This window comes from Thalassophryne amazonica, chromosome 1, assembly GCF_902500255.1.
Source record: "Thalassophryne amazonica chromosome 1, fThaAma1.1, whole genome shotgun sequence".
Classification (NCBI taxonomy): Eukaryota; Metazoa; Chordata; class Actinopteri; order Batrachoidiformes; family Batrachoididae; genus Thalassophryne; species Thalassophryne amazonica.
The window spans coordinates 117,952,322-117,974,233 of NC_047103.1; the positions used below are offsets into that span (position 1 = coordinate 117,952,322).

At 41.9% G+C, this 21,912-nt stretch overlaps 1 protein-coding gene across 1 annotated transcript; it reads left to right on the top strand.

The window, feature by feature from the left end:
- Positions 1-1,468: 1,468 nt before the first annotated feature.
- Positions 1,469-20,639, top strand: LOC117512281 (RNA polymerase II elongation factor ELL-like). The gene is made up of 11 exons (XM_034172328.1): positions 1,469-1,657; positions 4,436-4,480; positions 4,762-4,888; positions 5,392-5,547; positions 8,555-8,811; positions 9,919-10,043; positions 15,017-15,204; positions 18,452-18,515; positions 19,422-19,584; positions 20,395-20,439; positions 20,526-20,639. Exons 1-11 carry the CDS (start codon positions 1,523-1,525, stop codon positions 20,637-20,639), a joined length of 1,419 nt encoding a protein of 472 aa, XP_034028219.1. The 5' UTR covers positions 1,469-1,522.
- Positions 20,640-21,912: the final 1,273 nt, after the last annotated feature.

Genomic DNA, 21,912 nt, shown 5'->3' on the forward strand with positions numbered 1-21,912 from the left:
TGCTGCTATAGACGTAGACTGCTGGGGAGTTCCCATGATGCACTGTTTCTTTCTCTTTTTGCTCTGTTTGCACCACTCTGCATTTAATCATTAGTGATCGATCTCTGCTCCCCTCCACAGCATGTCTTTTTCCTGGTTCTCTCCCTCAGCCCCAACCAGTCCCAGCAGAAGACTGCCCCTCCCTGAGCCTGGTTCTGCTGGAGGTTTCTTCCTGTTAAAAGGGAGTTTTTCCTTCCCACTGTAGCCAAGTGCTTGCTCACGGAGTTGTTTTGACCGTTGGGGTTTTACATAATTATTGTATGGCCTTGCCTTACAATATAAAGCGCCTTGGGGCAACTGTTTGTTGTGATTTGGCGCTATATAAAAAAATTGATTGATTGATTGATTGATTGATTATTCCAGCATACAGGCATAGATAATAATAATAATAATAATAATAATAATAAATGGGGTGGATTGAGTGTAGCCACATGTTGAGTTTTGTGTTGGACAAACTATTTTAAGACATTCATTAGGTTTACTTGTGCATAGTTTTGGAGCTTTAGGTGTTTGTTGCTATGAGCTTTGCTAATATTAGGCTGAAGCTCATAGAGATATGTGTAAAAAATATTGTCATTGCAAGGGGAAACCAACTCTCCTGTAGCTAGTTAGGTGATGTTTTATTCTTTCACTGCAACTATTAAAAATTCCACTATTGCTATATGATCCATTATCATGACTATTGATATTCATCCACTTGTGTTCACTTTTCTTCACATTTCTTCATATATATAAGCTTGCTGATGATTACACAAAACTTGTATAAACTCTGATTAAAGAATCATAATTTTTACAATTGAATTTTGTCCCACTAAGCAACAAAGGAAATAAATCAAATAGCTAATCATGGCATAGATTAGGAGGGATGAGGGTTACATTAACTGGAGAACAAAAAGAAGGCCATGAGAGAATCAGCTCGGTTATTACTCCAAATTGTTGACGTTCTAATAAGCTGTCTATGTGCGGGCCACATAACTTGGGAGTGGTAAGATGGCCGCCCGGTTGCTTCAGCTGTTTGTATGGAGTGTGTGTGTGTGGGCCAATGAGCGATCCAGTGTTATATACAGATCGCATACAAAAGAGGACCAATTTTTGTAGGGATGGGGGGGCTGTTCAGACCGCGACACCGGGACTGATTGCAGTCTGGAAAATCTCAGAGCACAAAAACAGTCAGGGAGTGCACAATCTACTGAAGAAAAAGTAGGTTCTTTCTTTCTTTGGCCACTTTGCTGTGTATGTGTGTGCACGTGCGATGTTTTAGCTCCGCCCACACGCTCTACGCCCCGCCCCCCCTCTGCGCGTGACGTAAGAGCAAAAGTAAACAAACCAGACGTTAGTGCTCAGAAGTGGTTGTGTGTTGATGTGAACGGACAACAAATTGCAGCAAGGAACAGAAACATATAACAGAGGCCAGAAATCAAACTTTGAGGAGTCAACACAGATCTTATTAGCAGTCTAAGAAGAAGAAGAAGCAGTTGTGAAAATGTCAGCGTTGAGGCAGGAGCATAGTTATGGTCTCTCCAGCACCCAAATCAGCAAAAACACCAAGCAGAGTCTGTACCACGTAAAACTGACTGACAGCGCGATCCGGATGCTGGAAACTTACCAGAACCTGAAGGTAAGAACCACTGTAGCCTGACTTTACATTTTATTTCCAACTCCCAACAACTCTGAAGAAAATATCTCTACCTGTTTTTTGTTTTGCTGTGAAAATGAAGGGATTTTACTTGTCAGTTACGAGTAAATGTGTTTTAAAAGGTTAAAAGGTAAAATATTTTTGAAAAATGTATGAATAAAAATGCCCCAAACTGTAAAAGTCTGTGATTTTGGATTACAGTCATTAAATTGATTTTTAAAAGATCGTTTTTGTGTAATTTCGCTGCTCAAATTGAGTGAAGAAGCTGCCATCTGGAGGGGACGCGTCCTGGACCTAGATTTTATTTATTTATTTGTGTGTTTATTTATTTTATTTGAACCTTAATTCTACATAACATACAAAAATTGATCATTGCTGATGATGAGACTGTGGTGTCTGGAAAAGACCACTAGGGGGCAGGTGCTCCCTAGTCAATCAAAGGGGTGGTCTGCCTGCAGCAGGTGCAGACTGTGTGAGAGCCGTGATGGACCTGGACGCAACAGAGACGATCTTATTTCCATTTCACAGTTTTGACCGTGGGATAGTGACAGTGAATATTTTGATTAATATTTAAGTATCACAGACAGAGTTTCAGGTCACACTATGGACAAGTTATTTCTATGGATCCCAGAATACTCTTAACAATAAATTTTCACAAGATTGTGGTTTATGGTACAACCCCAAATCAGAAAAGGTTGGGACGTATGGAAAATGTGCAAAAAAACAAACAAAACAACATTGCATATGAACCAAAGATATTTTCTTTTGTGTGGTTGGTTTCATTTGTTAATATTCAGTGCTCTCCAAAAGTATGGGAACTCTTGGTATTTCACACATTTTAATTTGTTCATGCCACTTCAAATACAAAAAATAAACATTTCTAAAATTATCTTCCTTAAACTCAAATTGAAAGCAAATCGCTACAGATTGATATACGAGGTCTGTTAGAAAAGTATCAGACCTTTATTTTTCAAAAACTTGATGGATTTGAATCACGTGTGCTTGCATGAGCAAACCTTGAACCTTCCGCGCATGCGTGAACTTTTTCACGCCTGTCGATTGCATCATTTTCTGGCAAGCAGCCTTTGTGTTGTGCGCTCGGCGGATTTTCATTTCAAGGAAAAAGACAGAACGACTTGCCAGAAACTGGGCGACAGCCAGGTGGAAACCATTCGGATTATTCAGACGGCTTTCGGTAACTTTTCAGTCGTGTGACTATCTGAGAAATTGTGGAAGAGGTGAGCATGTCACAACATGTCCTGTGAGACTTCAACACGAAGGTGCTTTTGCGCCGCCGTCAGCAACTTCGGCATGAATTTCGCTGCAACTCTTTTCATGGCCAAATCTTCTGTCACAGTGGAATGTGCCGAAAAAGTGCTGATGTCCACCTCTTCCGCAATTTCTCACATAGTCACACGACGGTCCCTCATCACCACAGCATTCACTTTGGAATGACCTGGTCATTTCAGCATGTTGATGGCCGACCGGAGCGTGGCGCGCTCTCCACTGTTGTGTGGCCGTCTTTAAACCAGTTGTACTGCTCCTTAATCTGTGTGATGCCCATAGGATCATCACCGAAAGCTGTCTGAATCTTCCGAATGGTTTCCACCTGGCCGTCGCCCAGTTTCTGGTAAAATTTGATGCAGTAGCGCTGCTCCAGTCGTTCCGTCTTTTTCCTTGCAATGAAAATCTGATGAGAGCACAACACACGACCTCACACAAAGGCTGCTTGCCAGTAACTGACGCAATTGACAGGCGTCAAAACATTCACGCATGCGCACGAAGGTTCAAGGTTGGCTCATGCAAGCACACGTGATTCAAATCCATCAGGTTTTTGCAAAAAAAAGGTCGGATACTTTTCTAACAGACCTCGTAAATTCATTAAAATATAAAAGTCAAGATGATGGGTTGCATAAGAATTGTAACGCTTTGGTATAATACCTGCAAATAATCAGTTTTATTTCGGGTTTTCTTCAGACAAGTCGGGATGGATACATGAACATTTACAAGTCACTGAATTTGTTGTGGACTTTATTTACATCAATTATGAAGAAATACAAACATTATGGCACTCTATGGTAAATCTGTGTGGAGTAGACAGTTCTCAAAAACTGAGCTGTCCAAGAAGGAGAAGAGTGAGGAAAGCCACCAAGACACTCAGATAACCCAGAAGTAGGCTTCTGTGGCTGTGATTGGAGAAATTGTGCAGAGTGCATGTTTTACATTTTGTATCACCAGTTATAGCTTCATGATGAAGTGATATAGAGGAGGATTTTCTTAAAAAGAAGAACTGAAAGTTCAGCTACAATTTGCCAGAAGGTACATCTGAGATGCAAGCCTGGATTAGATGTTTTGGTGAAAGAAAATCCTCCTCTATACCACAGAAACAGAACTACAGTGAGGAAAATCTAGCCATATTTTGGCTTGACATTTAAAAATTTGCTGTCATTATAATTCCGTTACCATAGCATTGCCCAACATGCAAGGCAGGAGCTCTCCAGGAGTTGGGTTGGTGACCTGCAGCTGTACACTTAAATATCACTACAGTTGTCACTTTAAAGCCTGCTGGGATGAGCATTAATAGCACCATTTCACAGTTCATGAGGAAAGTTTACCAACCATGCATCATTTGTTACTGAGAAATCTACTGAACAAAGCTTAATATTTTAACTCTATGAGCTGATCAAGTTAAATATGAGCACTGTTTTACTGTGATGTTTGACTTCATAATAAGCTTGTTCTTCCTCTCTGTCTTCTTAGACATCACAATCAAAGCCAATGATTTGCTTCAAGGAGAACCAGGTGGTAAGTTCTTTATTCATTCTCCCCATAATGCCTCTGAATTTGAACATGTAATTAGTTCTGATGCAACAATTGCACTCATCTGTTTCAGTAAGTACGTTGTTGAGGTGATTAAATTCCTGAACAGTTTTTAAGCTCTTAAATTGCTTTCAGAAATACAGGTCGATGATGATGATTTCCAGACGGCCTTTATTTCTTACACATCAGTGTCTTTATCTTTTTTCTTTCCTCTTGTCATACATATTTCACTTTCCTAAATGTTTCTCATTTTTTCTCTTGTATAGTACATGAAGATTCCAGCACCAACCCCGGACGACCCTGATGCCACAAAAATCATCAGGTTCAACTTGTCCAGTGATGGCAGCGAGAACCCACAGTCAAGCTTTGAGTGCATTCAGCAGTACGTCTCAGGATAAGCAGCACTCACAACTGCTTTCACGCTCATCTGCAAATGGAATTCAAAGACTGACACCACAAGGCTGTACCAGTCACTCACCCCTCTTTTAGGGAAATAACACACATTAGGTTCTATTCAAACATGACTCCAATAACACCCAGAGGCTTCTGCCACAAAGGTGTGACCAGTAATAACTGAGAAGAGTCAGGCAGCATTTGTGGCCATGTGGGGTCAAAGGGTCAATGAAAAGGTTACATTAGTGCTTCTGTATTTGGGCCGTAGCTTAGAAGTGTTTTAACCTCCTTAACTGGACACATTGTTATTTGAAGAGATGATTTATAAAAACATGTTGGGAATTTGCATAACCAGCTGTGCATCTGTGCGTGCATTTGTGCATGTCTCATATGATGCAACGTTTTATCGCAGCACTGGCAGAATCTCAACTACATTTGGCTAAAATAGAATTTGTAAGTTTAAACTTTAATTTTTTTCTCCCCTTTTTTCACTTCTCCCCAAAGGGACGACACGGACCACCTGGAGAGCAAGGGCCACATTCAGGGCAAGATGACAGTTTGTGCCACAGAACAGTCCTACCAGGAAACGAGGAAATACCTGTCTCAGATGGAGAAACCCAGCCAGAAACGGTCAGCGATTGAGATCGAGCGGAGGCCAAGTAAGATGTTTATTAATGTGTTTCTCTCCAAGCTGTTACGTGTTCTCATCTCAGTTGACATGGTCGTTTCCAAGCACGTAGGGATCAAGGACAAATAACAGGGAGTTTTCATGTTGCCAGAAAGCTTCCAAACGATTGCATCCTGCTGATATCCTGCTGGTAACTGCCATACGGTGTGGAAGTTATCACATAATTGATCAAAGTGCTTAATTGCAGCTATTCATGTTTTAGGTGTGTCATTTTGATCACATTATTTTGGACAGCGTGCCAGCCTGCCTCTTAGTACAATTAGTGTGTTTGGTTTTGTCAGAATCATACACTAACAAGTCTCATGCTGATGAAGTTTTACTTAAAGATGTAATTATAGTGGGGTTTTTTGCAGGCAGTTTCATTTATTTGTTTATTTATTTTGCTGCCTCTCCTTCTTTGAGCCATGACGTCAGTGCCACTATCTATTAAACTGACAGTGCTGCACTTAATAAATGATCTAGCCACGATGAATTTAAATATGTAAATTAGATTTACTGAATGGAAGCGTGATGCAGACCATCACCACAGTATAATGCTCAGAGTTCAGCTGCAGATATCGATTGTATGAGCACAACTATTTCCTGCTTGCCTGCTTCCAGTTGAATTAAGAGGAAGTAACAGACTGTCTTTTAGTTTCTGTGCCCCTCTGTCTGCTGTCAAGCCCGTCACTGGTTACCACTCACAGTAACGCAGCTTTTAACATCAACACAGCAGCTTGTCACTCTGAATGACTATTTGCATGGCAGCAGTAGAGAGACTGGCATGACATTAGACACCTTTCCATTCTGGCCGTGTTTACCCATGATTCCCAGTGCGCCGCCATGTCGTAAGGCACAGAATGTAAACAGAGAGCGAGCGCCAGTGAGACAGTGCTGAATTCATGGGTGGTGTTTGGGTGTAAAAACAGCAGTAATGTAGACAGTACATCACTAATATTTGTTGATATGCTGAGAGGCATTTACACATCCAGGAGAAAGGAGGGAGGAGCTTTCTAGTGTGCCACACAGGCTGTGGTTCGCTGAGGTCAACCCTGACCCGGGCACACAGCATTACAAAGGGCTCTGAACATTTAATCTCTGGTAGGTATTTTATTTTTTAGATAATTATAAAATGAGTAAAGTAATATTGGATTCAATAATATACAAACTATTGCAAGGTGTAAAAACAGTGAAATTTGATTTATTGTGTTTGAATGTTTTTATAGCATGAAATGTAGCTCATTTGTTGATCTCAAAGAGCTCCTAACTTAGCCTAAAATATCCTGGCAAAGACTCCCAGCCTAAGAGAGACCCAAGAGGTGTCTGAGAGCAACTCTGGGCAAGGAGTTGACAGAAACTCCTATCTTGGTGAGGAGGCGGGGTTGACGCCATTGCTTGGTATGACGTGGTCGTGTAAGAGCTGTGATTGGTTGTCACAGAAAGGAAAGGGAAATAAAAAATAAATGCACTCTGCGCTCCTACATATGAATGAACAGTAAAATCAATCGATCATTTAACTGCATTAAGAAATGTGTAATCGTGAAAATAACTGAATATCATGATGATGATACTCAGCATAATTAATTTTCAGACCGGGTTGGTCGCTAAACCTGTAAATTCTTGTGCTGCAATGCATCATGGGATTTCTGGGTTTGGGGGTTTTAAATGTTGTTATTGCAGTTCATGTTAAGTTAACAGTGTTGTTAGTGTTATTGATTTATTGTGTTTTTGTAGTTTAATTGTCACCATGTTGTCACCATAAGTGAAAAGTGTATGGTGTTTGATGGCGCCCCTTCACCACCTGTGTTATCTGAAAATAAGAGCGCCTCCTAGTGGCAGAGTGCCAAAAAACATGCAGTTCATCACAAAATGAATTGTTACACAGCTTGAAGATGTTTGAATGTATCTCATTCACATGCTGATTATCTACATGTTGAAAGTGTATGAGTTTATAAATTAGTTCAATATATGTACATAATATAATTGTAAATATGTTACAATTACATGCATGACACAAGAAAGTGAAAATACTTATTTCCATTGTACCATTTAAAAATCCAATCACAAAATAGAAGTAATCATAAAATAATATCAATAATACTGATAATAATAATAAAAAGAATGATAATATTAATGTGTGAATATGATAACAGCAACCTAAACAATTTATAAATACATTAAGACAGCAAATTACCATAAAATAATTACGTAGATCAAGCTGGTAGTGTGTTACTGACTCACTGTCATCCTACATATGGAGAATATCTCTGCTTCCTCTGTGTCTTTCCACCAGCTTGTCTGCTTAAGACACTCTTAGGCTTCTTAAAAGTCCTCCTCACTGCACTTACCAGTTTGGCACCTTAGGAGCTTCTCTTAAGTCTTAAGGTGCTTTGCAGACAACTTTCATCTTACCAAGGGAAAATTCTAAGAAATGTCTATTTGAGGAATTCTAAGATTTTTGTTAGAATAAAGTCACTAGGAGCTCCTTTTAGCCTTAGGATGCTATGTGCATATGAGCCCTGGTGTTTTGGTTTTGCACTTTCTGTGACCAACAAGACCACTTTCTACCTTGTAAGGATCAATGCCAACAATCCCATTCAGCTTCTCATTGTAGTGAGCAAATGTAACTTCATCCAAAGAATCCCCATAGTGTGCAAAACGGAGGTGGTTACATCATTTTTAAAAGACATTTTGAACGATCACGCTTCAGCTTTACAGGTGCCCGCCCAACAAAATTGCATTGTGTGATGCATCAAGAGGAGAAAAAAAGAAGAATGGAAAGAAGTCTATTCAGATGTGTGTAGATCTGACTGTCTTTGCGCTTCAACGTGAATTATATAAGTGGATTTAGGCTTGGATGAGGAGGGACATGTTGGCCAGTCTGTAGATTACATGCTTCTTTTACGTTGTGCTCATCTGTGTTCAAAGAAATCTGCTCTTATCTTTCACAAATTTCATGTTGAAATTCACATTCTGGCCCTCTTTTGTTTTGATTTCAGCTAAGTTTGCAAAGATCCAGAACAAGTGGAGTTTAATGCCAGACTCACGTGGCAGCAGCAGCAGCAGCAGCAGCAGCAAACACTCCCTGTGCAAGAGGAGCCAGGTCCTCAGTCCTGTGGCACGCTGCCCCTTGAGGGAATGCATTGTTCATCGGCTGGCTTTAAGATCACATAAAAAACCTGATCTGGTGCTGTGGTTGGAGAGACAGCGATCTGATTCAGAGGACATGGCTGAGCTGACCTCAGTGTTGGAGGAGGTGAGACATCTGGCACATTGCTGTGTAAATACACTGCTGACAAGAGACGAAATACTTTCAAATGCAACCTTTAAAGAAAACGCCAAGATACCTTCCACAAGCAGAAACATTAATATGACTGCATACCTCCTCAAACACCAAAAACACCTGGTCCAACACATTAGTATTCCAAGCTGTTAATTAGTAGCACTTTATCATGTTGCCCACGCATGTGGAAGGTGGTCTTTGGTGTCAAGAATGGACTGAAGTGATGATGTACTGCTCCAACTTTTCCTATGGTTTTGTGAAAATCGGTTCCATTATTATGTCAGTCTTGTCATTAAAATAAATGAATAAATGAATGTCCAGGGTGTGACCCTGTCACCAAGCTTTGTGAACATCGGGTGACAGGGTTCTGAGCAGTCCAGCTAACAAATAGACAGAACACACAACAGATACCTTTGTTGCCTTCTGAGAAAACAGAATGTCTCAAAAACATCACATGAGGGAAGAGAAAATATAAAAAGGAACATTTATCCCACTGGTTAAATAAAAGAACTTCATGTAAATTTTGTCTCCGGTGATGTTTGGTCAAAGATTTATAACTACAGTGCTGCTCATCACCACTGCTGCTGCAAATAATACAGGTCTGACGAGCAGATTATCGTTGTTGTGCAGCTGAAAACTCTAATCTCAAAAGATTATGTCGATTTAGTTTTATTTTTGCTGTATTTTCTGTGATCTTGTTCACAATGTTTTGGGTCCCAAAACAGTCTTCAGGTGGAGATGGTACCGCGGCTGTTAGCTGTAATTAAGGCTGTACGTTAACTACCTGTGGAGGAGAAGACTGTGTTTTGACAGGAGAGCAGTGGGGTGTCTCCAGCTGGGATCTGATGTCTGAAAATTTAAAGTGGATGGTTTGTATCATTTTGGAGGAACAAAGTTGAGTTAAACAATATAGATCCAGTTCAGTAGAGACACTGAGGGCAGAATGGTGTTTTTTAACTTTAATGTGGGTTTATGACTGTACAACACTTCCAGAACCTCAACCAGACTCTCTCTGAGACGATGCTGTGTTCTGTCTAATGCTGTTGGAATAACTTTGTTTCTTTTTTCTTTGACCTTCAGGTCAGCAATTGGAACCCAGATGCTGACTGCTACAGTCTGAAGACGGAGCTCTTCACACACGTCCAGACAGACTGGCCTGGATATAAGAGCAAGGAAAAGCAGCTCATTGGCCGGCTCCTGAGTAGGTGGGTGTCCCCCCCCCCCCCCCCAAAAAAAAATCCCCCACACAAATGCTGTGATGCTTAGTTAGTTTTGTGGAAATACTCTGCTTTTAGCTTTACTGCAGAACATTTTGGAGTTCTGAACCGTAGTTTTTGTAATAGGTTTTGGCTCATAGCACAGGAGAGACTCAGGGATTGATGTGTTTTGACGGTGCTGGCGTTGGCACAGAAAGGCCACCGAGTTAATGTAGAAGTCTGCTGCGATCATGTTGATAGTGGAGCTTCTAAATGACTCCGTCTCTGCAGTGATGAATCTGTTACTGGACACATCAAAGCAGTGGAAGATGTTTGCCTCGGTGGCATTAGCATGGACGGTTCAGAGTAGCAGGGCTGAGCTCTTCAGGTTGAGCCTCGCAACCTGCTTGTAACTTTTCTCTGTTTGAGAGATCCTGACTACGCGCTTCATGAGCATTTTGGGGAAAAAGTTGCCAGCAGCATTTGCTAAACACACAACCCCTCTGTGTTAACAAACCCTGCTAAGTGTAAAACACTTACAGCTGTACTCAGAAAACAGAGTACCAAGTGTGATACAGCTGAGATACATACTGTAAACTGGGTCAGGACACCCTCCGTCTTATTTCAGAGATTTGAGATTAAAGGGGTAGTGGAGGGGAAATGGTTCTCAGATCAATGACAGTCACATGGTCAAGAGTGTATAATAGAGAAGAAGACGTGGAGCTAATCAGTGACTACGTTTACATGCAGCCAATAACCCTTTCATAACCGTAATATTACCAATAACCCGGTTGCGCACGGCCATGTAAACACCCGCAAAAACCCAAATATGCTCATATTCCGGTTTTTAAAAACCCGAATATGACCCCTGGGTTACTCCTTTTCTAACCCAAATATCAGGTCATATAAATGCGCATCGGAATATCCCCATAGAAAGGAACATTATTTTGTGTTCTGCGCATGTCCTATCCGCAAGGAATCTTGGTCTTTTGAGTATAGCAACTACTTGTATGCGGCGCGCGCAACCCAGCGGAAACCACAGAAGCAGAGGTTAACAAGTATGGCAAAATCCAGACGCGGCAGCACAGCACCACACTTTTGGAGCGATGAGGAAACCGAGTACTTCATTAGTATCGTGAAAGACATGAATATAATGTCTTTTATTGACGGAAATGATGCATATTTGCGTCATGACATTCTCTGTGCGTCTGGACGTTGTCCATGCGTCACTGTTTAGATGGGAATGAAACCAAATGATACCAGTGACCATGTATACAGGAGTAACGCTGTCTGCTTAAGCATGTAAATGTTGTGTGTTGGGGGGTGGGGCTGGATATTTTGGTGTTCTTTTCTTTTCTTTGCTCTCCAGGTGGCATGAGAACTGATTTGTCTGTGGAGAAGGTGCTGGCTGAAGAATCCTTCACCCTCATCAACATCATGTGTAGCACCTGTGAATGGTGCTCACATGCAACCTTAAAGACTTTCAGCTGAAGCAGATAATTGGATGGCGTTCTGCATTTAAGTCATGTGTGATTCAAGCAGAACTGCCGGGAACTCGACATTAAGCAAACAGACGCCCGTGTTACGGAGCTTGCAGCGCAAGCCATTCCGCTTCCTGCTGCTCCAGCTGCGGCACCATCGATACTGGTGCAGATAACTCTGTCTCCCAGAGATTCGGCGTCCGAACTGATTGTTTGTCGTCCGGAGCCTTATGCGGGAGACGTTGAAGCCTGTGCTTCGTTTTTGATGCAATGTTCTCTGGTTTCTGCTCAGTCAGGTTGGAACGCCGCAGCTTTACGAGGAATGTTTGTAGATGGGTTAAATGAGTCATTAAAAGACGAGCCGGCAGTCCGTGACGAGCCAAACGATTTAGATGAGCTAATATCGTTGGTGATTCGTCTAGATGATCGGATGAAGGAGCGTGGACGCGAGAGAGGACGCCCATCAGAGCGGGTTTTTTCATCTCGGGGCTTTCCCCGACACAGGTCTGGGCCGCCTCTTCTTCGCCCCACTGAGGCTCCTCCGACGGGACCACTGGCTCCTCCTGTTGACGAGCCCATGCAGCTCGGACGAGCAGAGATTACTGTATTGCCCCGACATAGAAACGTCAAGAAAAATAATGGTGACGTATCTCCAGGTGTTCCGGGACAGGCAAAATAACACACATAAAAAAAAAAAAACAAAAAAAAAAATCTAGTACGGGTTAATGTTTTGTTTTCTTTAAGTAGGGGTTATAATTTGTTTGGGGAGTCAGAGGCGTGTCTGGTGGAGTGCATGTTAGGCGGTTAGAAGCCCGTCTGGGCTCACTTAATTGTTAATTTTTCTGTGTTTTTAGGTATTTTCTGTTTGGGTTGTTGGGTCATTTTATTTTGTTGTTTTTTATTTCCCTACATCCCTAACCCCGACCTCACTTGCCCCAAGACCGTTTGTCTTGTGGGTTGTGGGGTGGTGCAGGTTGGTCACGCTGAGCATTCTCAGAAGACCTCTGCACCTAGGGGGGGGGTGTCAGGGGCATTTTTCTTGGTTTGGTTAGGGCCCGGTACCACTCCAGCCTCGGTGAGCCTTTGTACCATTCGTCATTGGTGTTGCCGGGGTGTGGTGCAGCGGAGACATACCTCAGTCGGAGGGGTGGGCCGATCTGTTGCCGTTCGCCATTTCGGTAGTTCCACCCCTCCCGAGAGGCTGGGGTATGGTCGAGTTGGGGCACCGGACGTCTTTCCGGTTCTCCGCTGCGCCTTGGGGTTGGGTTAGTTTTTCCTGTTCCCTTCCCCGGCTTAATGTTTTGAGCCGTTCGCCAAGATTGAGCCGCCGAGGGGCTCTGGGAGGGACCTGGGGTCTTTCGGGGTGCCGGGGAGGGTAACAGGGTTTACGGTCGTTTTATATCCCCCGGGATTGTTTTTGGTAGTCCTCCGGGGGTTGAGTTTTGATTTTGTTCTGTTTCCTTCCGGGTTCCACCTCCAGGGTTGATGGGACGGTCCTCTGGGGGGGAATTGGCTTGGGGCCAACTAGCCAAGTGTGGCCGGGTCTGGGGTTCCGGGGTTGTGGGGAGGGTACCTCCTGGGGTTGATGGTACGGTCCTCTGGGGGGTGCTGTTTGCTCCATGTATACCTGGGGACCTGTGTGGGATTCTGGTTCTGGCTGTTCCTCCTGGAACTGGCGGTAAAGGCCTTCTGGGGGGGGTTGGGCTCTGCAGGTCGTTCTGGGGGGGTTGTTTGTTATTTTTCTTTTATGCATTTATGTTTGTATTGTGTTTGTGGGGCTGTGTTGGGTTTTTGCGTTTGGGAGTTTTTCTTTTCTTCCCGGGGTTTGATGGGACGGTCCCCTGGGGAGGTTTTGGGTGGGTTTTGTGTTTTTTCTTGTGTGATTGTACTGGGGAATGTTTTGGGGCTTTTGTTGATGCCAGCCGGCCTTCCAGCTGCGGTGCCCTGTCCTGCTGTCTGTGGTGGACCTTGGGAGCGTGGTGCTGACCTGACGAGGACCCTGGAGGGAGGTGCTGTTCTCGGGCCTGGTTTGTTCGGTCGCCGGGAGGCTTCCCGTTAAAGGGGGGGTACTGTTGTGTGTTGGGGGGTGGGGCTGGATATTTTGGTGTTCTTTTCTTTTCTTTGCTCTCCAGGTGGCATGAGAACTGATTTGTCTGTGGAGAAGGTGCTGGCTGAAGAATCCTTCACCCTCATCAACATCATGTGTAGCACCTGTGAATGGTGCTCACATGCAACCTTAAAGACTTTCAGCTGAAGCAGATAATTGGATGGCATTCTGCATTTAAGTCATGTGTGATTCAAGCAGAACTGCCGGGAACTCGACCTTGTGATGTTCGTTTGTGAGACGCTGAGGACCGCGCCTGGGTTTGACACATCGAGCCCGTGAAGTAAGGAAGGGTGAGAGACACATGCTGTCAGCACACATCAAAGGTGATTAAGTGTTTGACTAATTGTTGATAGTAACTTGGTATTTTGTTACGCAGTAAACTTGAATTGTGATGAGGATTGTGCAGCTCACTTCTCACTGCTGTGGCATGCGGACAAGTGGTCCTCCACCTGTTGTGAGAAGCTGCTTATTTGCATAAATCTTAAAATACAGACCTGTATGTGTTGCTGATAGTGTGTGTCTTTTGAAGGATATTAGTTGTAACTGCTAACTTACCTCACCTCTTCTATGCTTCGCAGAGAGTCGGTTTGTCGTGTCCACCTGGGGGGTGTTTGGCGGTGGTAGTGGGTCCAGGAGCGCCGGGCTTCGATCCTTTTGGGCGCTGGAGAGCGTGCCAGCCTTCACTCCACCAGAAGGACGCTATTTCTGTTTTTTACACTTTTTATGCACTAGTGGGTGAATTAAATATATTGTTTTTGGAACCGCTTTTCTGGTTATTTGTAGCGCTGGGTTCCGTCTGACGCAGGTCCGCTCCTCAACCCGCGTCGACACATAACAGTAAAGGGGTTATTCCTAATGATTCAGAAACCGGAATATTGACCTTAACCTGAATATTAATGGCATGTAAACATAGTCAGTGACAGTCACATGGTCGAGAGTGTTGTGTGAACCAGTTTTTTTTTGGGGGGGGGGGGTGGGGGGGGGGGGGGTGGTGGTGCTTGTGGCTTGTTCTGTGGTGTTTTTTGAGGAAGGAGCTGCAGGAAGCAGATTGACAGAAGGTTTGGTCCAGCACACGTGAAATCTGTTGTTATTGTTCCGTTCTACTGTTCCCTGACTGGACTGTGTTCAGTTTTCATGGCTGCCTTTTGCAGATTGTTTCTCCAAAGCCATAAAATAGAACATAAAAAAATCTGTTTTTTGTTTTGTTTTGTTCTCCAGCGTGTTTTTGTATTAGGATATTTTCTTCTGGAAGCAACGTCAAAATGAATAATTCCTCCTGATCCACTTGCTTTGTGACTCATATATATATTTTGTCATTTTTCTTTTTCTTGACACCTCGTTTTAAAATGACTGTCCCACTGAAGGTGCTATGTTCTTCTTTTTTTTTTTTCCAGGAAACGCCCATCACAGTCAGACCTGTCCAATGATCTGGACCTGAAAAAACAGAGGACATCAGTCCAGCCTGTGCCTCCACAGATGCCCTCTCATGAAGTTCAGTGTACAAACCCCACTAGCAGCTCCTTTCATTGGACTTCTGGAAACCCCCACAGCTCAGCCCTGTCCTCGGCGTACATCCACAAAGGTCTGTTTCTGGTTTGACCAAACCCTTCAGAATGTAGTTTAAATAAAACAAAACGAAAAGTCAGGTCTGGGATTGTGCACTGATGCACAGGACACTGCATCATTACACTATGAATGTTCAGTTGGCAGCAACCCAAGCAGACAGGTGGTCCACCACCCACCTCCTACAAGTAGTAATCTGTCTGATGCATCAGGCTGATATATACAGTGAGGTTAAAAAGTATTTAATCAGCTCTTGATTGTGCAAGTTCTCCTACTTAGAAAGATGAGAGAGGTCTGTAATTTTCAACATAGGTACACTTCAACTATGAGAGACAAAATAAAAAAAAAGCAATCCAGGAAATCACATTGTAGGATTTTTAAAGAATTTATTTGTAAATTATGGTGGAAAATAAGTATTTGGTCAAAAACATAAGTTCAACTCAATACTTTGTAACATAATCTTTGTTGGCAATGACAGAGGTCAAACGTTTCCTGTAAGTCTTCACCAGGTTTGCACACACTGTAGCTGGTATTTTGGCCCATTCCTCCATGTAGATCTCCTCCAGAGTAGTGATGTTTTGGGGCAGTCGCTGGGCAACATGGACTTTCACCTCCCTCAACAAATTTTCTATGGGGTTGAGGTCTGGAGACTGGCTCGGCCATGACAGGACCTTGAAATGCTTTTTACAGAGCCACTCCTTCATTGCCTGAGCTGTGTGTTTGGGATCATTGTCATGCTGGAAGACCCAGCCATGTTGCATCTTCAATGCTCTCACTGATGGAAGGAGGTTGTGGCTTAAAATCTCATGATACATGGCTACATTCATTCTTCCCTTATCACGGATCAGTCGTCCTGTCCCCTTTGCAGAAAAACAGCCCCAAAGCATGATGTTTCCACCCCCATGCTTCACAGTAGATATGGTGTTCTTGGAATGCAACTCAGCATTGTTCTTCCTCCAAATACAAGTTGAGTTTTTAGCAAAATGTTCTATTTTGGTTTAATCTGACCACATGATATTCTCCCAATCCTCTTCTGGATTATCCATGTGCTCTCTGGCAAACTTCAGATGGGTCATCATCAGGTCCCTCCGTGTAGTTCTGGGATTTTTGTTCACCGTTCTTATTATCATTTTGACCCCACAGGATGACATCTTGCATGGAGTCCCAGATCGAGGGAGATTATCAATGGTCTTGTATGTCTTCCATTTTCTTACAGTTTCTCCCACAGTTGATTTATTCACACCAATCTGCTTGACTATTGTAGATTCACTCTTCTCAGCCTGATGCAGGTCTACAATTTTCTTCCTGGTGTCCTTCGACAGCTCTTTGGTCTTGGCCATGGTTGAGTTTGGAGTCTGACTGTTTGAAGCTGTGGACAGGTGTCTTTTATAGAGATAACAAGTTCAAACAGGTGCCATTAATACAGGTAACAGGTGGAGGACAGAAAAGATTCTTAAAGAAGAAGTTACAGGTTACAGTAACAGGGACAGTGAACCGAATGAATTGTACATGTTGATGATAACACCTGTAAAGAACAGTTCATCTGTTCATTCTGTTTCAGGAGTGTAACGCTGCCTCTACATCTGGGTGACCTTTAACCCTGAGACAAAGCAGGCAGCGTTGCCTCCTGCCTCGCAGGTTGCTGACGTCACTGCCTGCCCTGGATCAGGACTCTAATCACAGATAGTGATCAATAATTCCATTAGACTTGATGCAGCTGGTGTTTACAACATTCTTATTGGCAGACTGACTTCAAATCAAATCATAATCAAATCAATTTATTTATATAGCCCCAAATCACAACAAACAGTTGCCCCAAGGTGCTTTATATTGTAAGGCAAAAGCCATACAATAATTACGGAAAAAACCCCAAAGGTCAAAACGACCCCCTGTGAGCAAGCACTTGGCAACAGTGGGAAGGAAAAATTCCCTTTTAACAGGAAGAAACCTCCAGCAGAACCAGGCTCAGGGAGGGGCAGTCTTCTGCTGGGACTGGTTGGGGCTGAGGAGAGAGAATCAGGAAAAAGACATGCTGTGGAAGAGAGCAGAGATCAGTCACTAATGATTAAATGCAGAGTGGTGCATACAGAGCAAAAAGAGAAAGAAACACTCAGTGCATCATGGGAACCCCCCAGCAGTCTAAGTCTATAGCAGCATAACAAAGGGATGGTTCAGGGTCACCTGATCCAGCCCTAACTATAATATTTAGCAAAAAGGAAAGTTTTAAGTCTAATCTTAAAAGTAGAGAGGGTGTCTGTCTCCCTGATCTGAATTGGGAGCTGGTTCCACAGGAGAGGAGCCTGAAAGCTGAAGGCTCTGCGTCCAATTCTACTCTTAAAAACCCTAGGAACTACAAGTAAGCCTGCAGTCTGAGAGCGAAGTGCTCTATTGGGGTGATATGGTACTATGAGGTCCCTAAGATAAGATGGGACCTGATTATTCAAAACCTTATAAGTAAGAAGAAGAATTTTAAATTCTATTCTAGAATTAACAGGAAGCCAATGAAGAGAAGCCAATATGGGTGGTCCCCGTCAGTACTTTAGCTGCAACATTTTGAATTAACTGAAGGCTTTTCAGGGAACTTTCAGGACAACCTGATAATAATGAATTACAATAGTCCAGCCTAGAGGAAATAAATGCATGAATTAGTTTTTCAGCATCACTCTGAGACAAGACCTTTCTAATTTTAGAGATATTGCGCAAATGCAAAAAAGCAGTCCTTCATATTTGCTTAATATGCGCATTGAAGGACATATCCTGATCAAAAATGACTCCAAGATTTCTCACAGTATTACTAGAGGTCAGGGTAATGTCATCCAGAGTAAGGATCTGGTTAGACACCATGTTTCTAAGATTTGTGGGGCCAAGTACAATAACTTCAGTTTTATCTGAATTTAAAAGCAGGAAATTAGAGGTCATCCATGTCTTTATGTCTGTAAGACATTCCTGCAGTTTAACTAATTGGTGTGTGTCCTCTGGCTTCATGGATAGATAAAGCTGGGTATCATCTGCGTAACAATGAAAATTTAGGCAATGCTTTCTAATAATACTGCCTAAGGGAAGCATGTATAAAGTGAATAAAATTGGTCCTAGCACAGAACCTTGTGGAACTCCATAATTAACATTAGTCTGTGAAGAAGACTCCCCATTTACATGAACAAATTGTAATCTATTAGATAAATGTGATTCAAACCATCGCAGCGCAGTGCCTTTAATACCTATGACACTTCACCATTTGTGTCTGTGTTTTTTCTTTCTCTCCTCAGGCCACACAGGGGAGAAAGCTACGGTTACTTCAACCTCAGCGACTCCACTCCCCGACTATGTCAAGTAAGTTTCATTAACATTGTGTTTCAGCCTCGTACACACTGTACATTCCCCATTTCAGGAGACATTTGAACTTAGAAATCAGCTGCAGAAATGGCGTTTGAGTGACAGAATCAACATGTTGTTTTTGATCTTTTCTGGATGTGCTGAAAAATCTCACCTACTTTTCCTCAACTGACATTACTGAGTGACTTCAAAAATAAATAAAAAAAAAAAAACAGAAGCACATGTCTTACATGTGTGCATCTGGTCAACACACATCATGCTGTTTTATGGCAACTCATGAAACCATTCTGCAGCGCCATCTACTGGAAATATTAGGAATACAAACCTAATCAATCATTAGTTTTTATCTGAAAAAAGGAAAAACTGCTGTTTATGAATAAAACACATCTGAAAACAGTTCTGCAGTGTCATTATAGGAATACAACCCAAATCAAGGAATATCTATATATCACTGAAAAGCTTCTACATTATAAATAGACTCAGAACTATTCTGCAGTTCCATCTAGTGGAGATATTAGCAACACAACCAGAATGACTGATCATTTTTACCCATCGACAAAATAATGAAGAGATGCTATGATCTCATTGATCAATAAGAACATGACTGGAGCACTTTTAAAATTACTTTTATAGTATGTTCATATTCATAAGAAACATTGTTTATTTTCATCTGAGTCTAAAAATCATTTTATTCATGAATGGTAATCACTAAGTGACTTTGTCACATACCAGGCAGTACAACTACAAAGAAATTAAGTCTTTTTTTTTTTTTTTTCCAGTTGATAATTTGATTAAACTTTAGTTAAAATAATGTTGATTTTCTGTTGACAGATTAAGGTAAAAAAAAAGATAGCAGGAGAACAGCTTTCAATAAGCTCTGTTTTGGTTTTTCAGCAAATAAAGCACCATCACATCACTGGAGCAGCGTCAAAAATACGAAGAGGAATTTGACGCTGAGTATCATGAATATGAAGCTGTTCATGACCGGATCGCCGCTGCTGCAGAAAGGTTTCTTCAGATGACCTCTGAACTGGACTCGCTGCCTCCTGGGACGGAAGCTTATCAGGTACTGTCTGGACCAGCAGTCGACTCTCATGTCCATAAGAAATTTGACAGACAGTTTTTTGAATCGCATTTCTCTAGATCGCTGTAATAGAGTTAAAATAAAACAATCAAGATGTGCTTGTAGACTTTTAGCTTTAATTCAACGGTTTTCACAAAAATATCACATTCATCATTCAGGAATTACAGCAGTTTTTGCAAAGAGCACCCCAATTTACTGAGGCCATAAGTAATTGGACAGTAAGGATTAATCTGAATACAGATAATCACTTTCACAGGCAGTTTTCTTAAGACAGTCAGTGGATGGGTACATGAACATTTCCAGTCAGTGAATATACCTTGGACTTAATTTACTTCTCTCATGAACAAAAAGGGGCACACAAAAGGATCATCATCAAAAGATGTGAACTTTCAGCTTCAGTTTGCCACAAAGCATGAAAAACGTCAGCTGAGAATTTATCCATTTTCTTGTATGATGGTCCTTCAGTCACTGGTGAAGTCAACAGACAAAAGTTGCACTGTCCCCAGTTTTTTCAATCACATTCACAGAAGCCTATAACATCTTCAGAGTTGCCCTTGGTGGCTTCCCTCACTTGTCTCCTTGCATGGTCACATAGTTTTCGAGAACTGCCTGCAGCACCGTGCTGTTTGTATTTCTTTGGGATTGAGGTAAATTATGTTCAAAACATATTTCGTGATTTGGAAATGTTCATGTATTCATCCCCTGACTTGGACTTGACTATGTGCTCTCCAGGACGAGACAGACAGCAGATTACATTTATGTCTCTAACACTTTTTTCTGTTGTTTCCATAGCAAATGCAGGACCAGGTACTGGAAAAGTACAGAATCTATCAGAAAGTAAGACTTTTTTTCTGTTTTATTGCAGTATTGTTGACACTAGACATAATTACACAGTTTGATCTCTCACTGTTTTTTTTATGAAGTGGTTTCCTGGATATCGGAGAGACAAGAGGAAATGCATCTATCTTCACCATAAACTGGCGCACATAAAAGAAACGATTGCAGACTACGACCAAGCACAGGACACCAGGATCTGATCGGACTGAACTGGAAGAGTACACAGCACGGACTGGAATATTTATTTATGTATTTATTTATTTTTGCACATGAAGTTTATAAGAACAGAATATTTATTTTGTGTATTTTAGTGTATTAAAGCAAATTATTGGTGTTCCATTTATTCAAGATTATATTTATACATAATGTGTGGCATTAAATGGAATTGCAACCAAAATATGAAACTCAAGTTTGCTAATTAGCATCATAGATGTGCTCAATTTAAGATTTCAGAAAATAATTGGGTTTATTTACTTAGTTGAAACGGAAAGGTTTGAACTATCGTATTTACTCTACTAAAGGCCTCCTCCCTATTAAACACCCCCCCCCCCCCCCCCCGATTCTTTTGGCATATTGCAAGTAGTGAAATTGTGAATTCTTGAGAGAACAGAGTAAAATGAAAGTGAAATAGTCCTACCTCTTTGCCACGACAAACCATAAGTGATCCATGAAGTTCACAATTTGTGGCTGGTGTCCAGGACTGTCATTGTCCTCCTCTGCCAAAGTCTCAGTCAAAGTGATCTTGCTATCCATCAGTTCTTTTGGGTGATGAGCAACATGAGTACATCGTCAGCTTGATATGTCATTCCACAAACTGTCAAACACCAGTCATTTGAGGATCTGAAGTTCTGGTTTCCATGTTGCGTATGCAGCCACAGTGCCTCGTATTTCAGACTCTTCTCTGTGACGTGTTTGCTATCGACTAGGAAAATCCGTGCAGCATGGTGCTTCCCTTCTCTTCCGCTTCTTTCACTACCTTCAGCTTGAACACCGCCAAGTAGCAATACTTGCACAAAGTCCTTTTATGTAATTGTGTAGCAGCTACTTCATGCAGAAAAACATTTATTTCGAGTCTGAGCTGCTTCTTTTGCAGGCAGTACGCATGTCTGTACGTAAAGTAAGGTTGTACTGTGTACAACATGCGTGCAAACACACACACGCAAACAATAGTCAATAAATGTCCCCCTTTTTGAAAATTACAGGCTCCAGGGGCGTTTAACAGAATAAATACGATATTTGAATTCAAAATGCACAAAAAATATTAAGTTATAGGAAAGATACACCTCTGGGGTAATACGACACCCCACCACCAAAACTGCCTCTGACCAATATTTTTTACTTATTTTCATATCTTTATTAAAACCCTCAATACTGGGGAAATAACATCCATACAAACAAGAGTAAAACGCATCAATAAAAATGTATAGTAAAAACTATAAAACAATTAAAATGACAGAGTAAGTTGACAAGAGT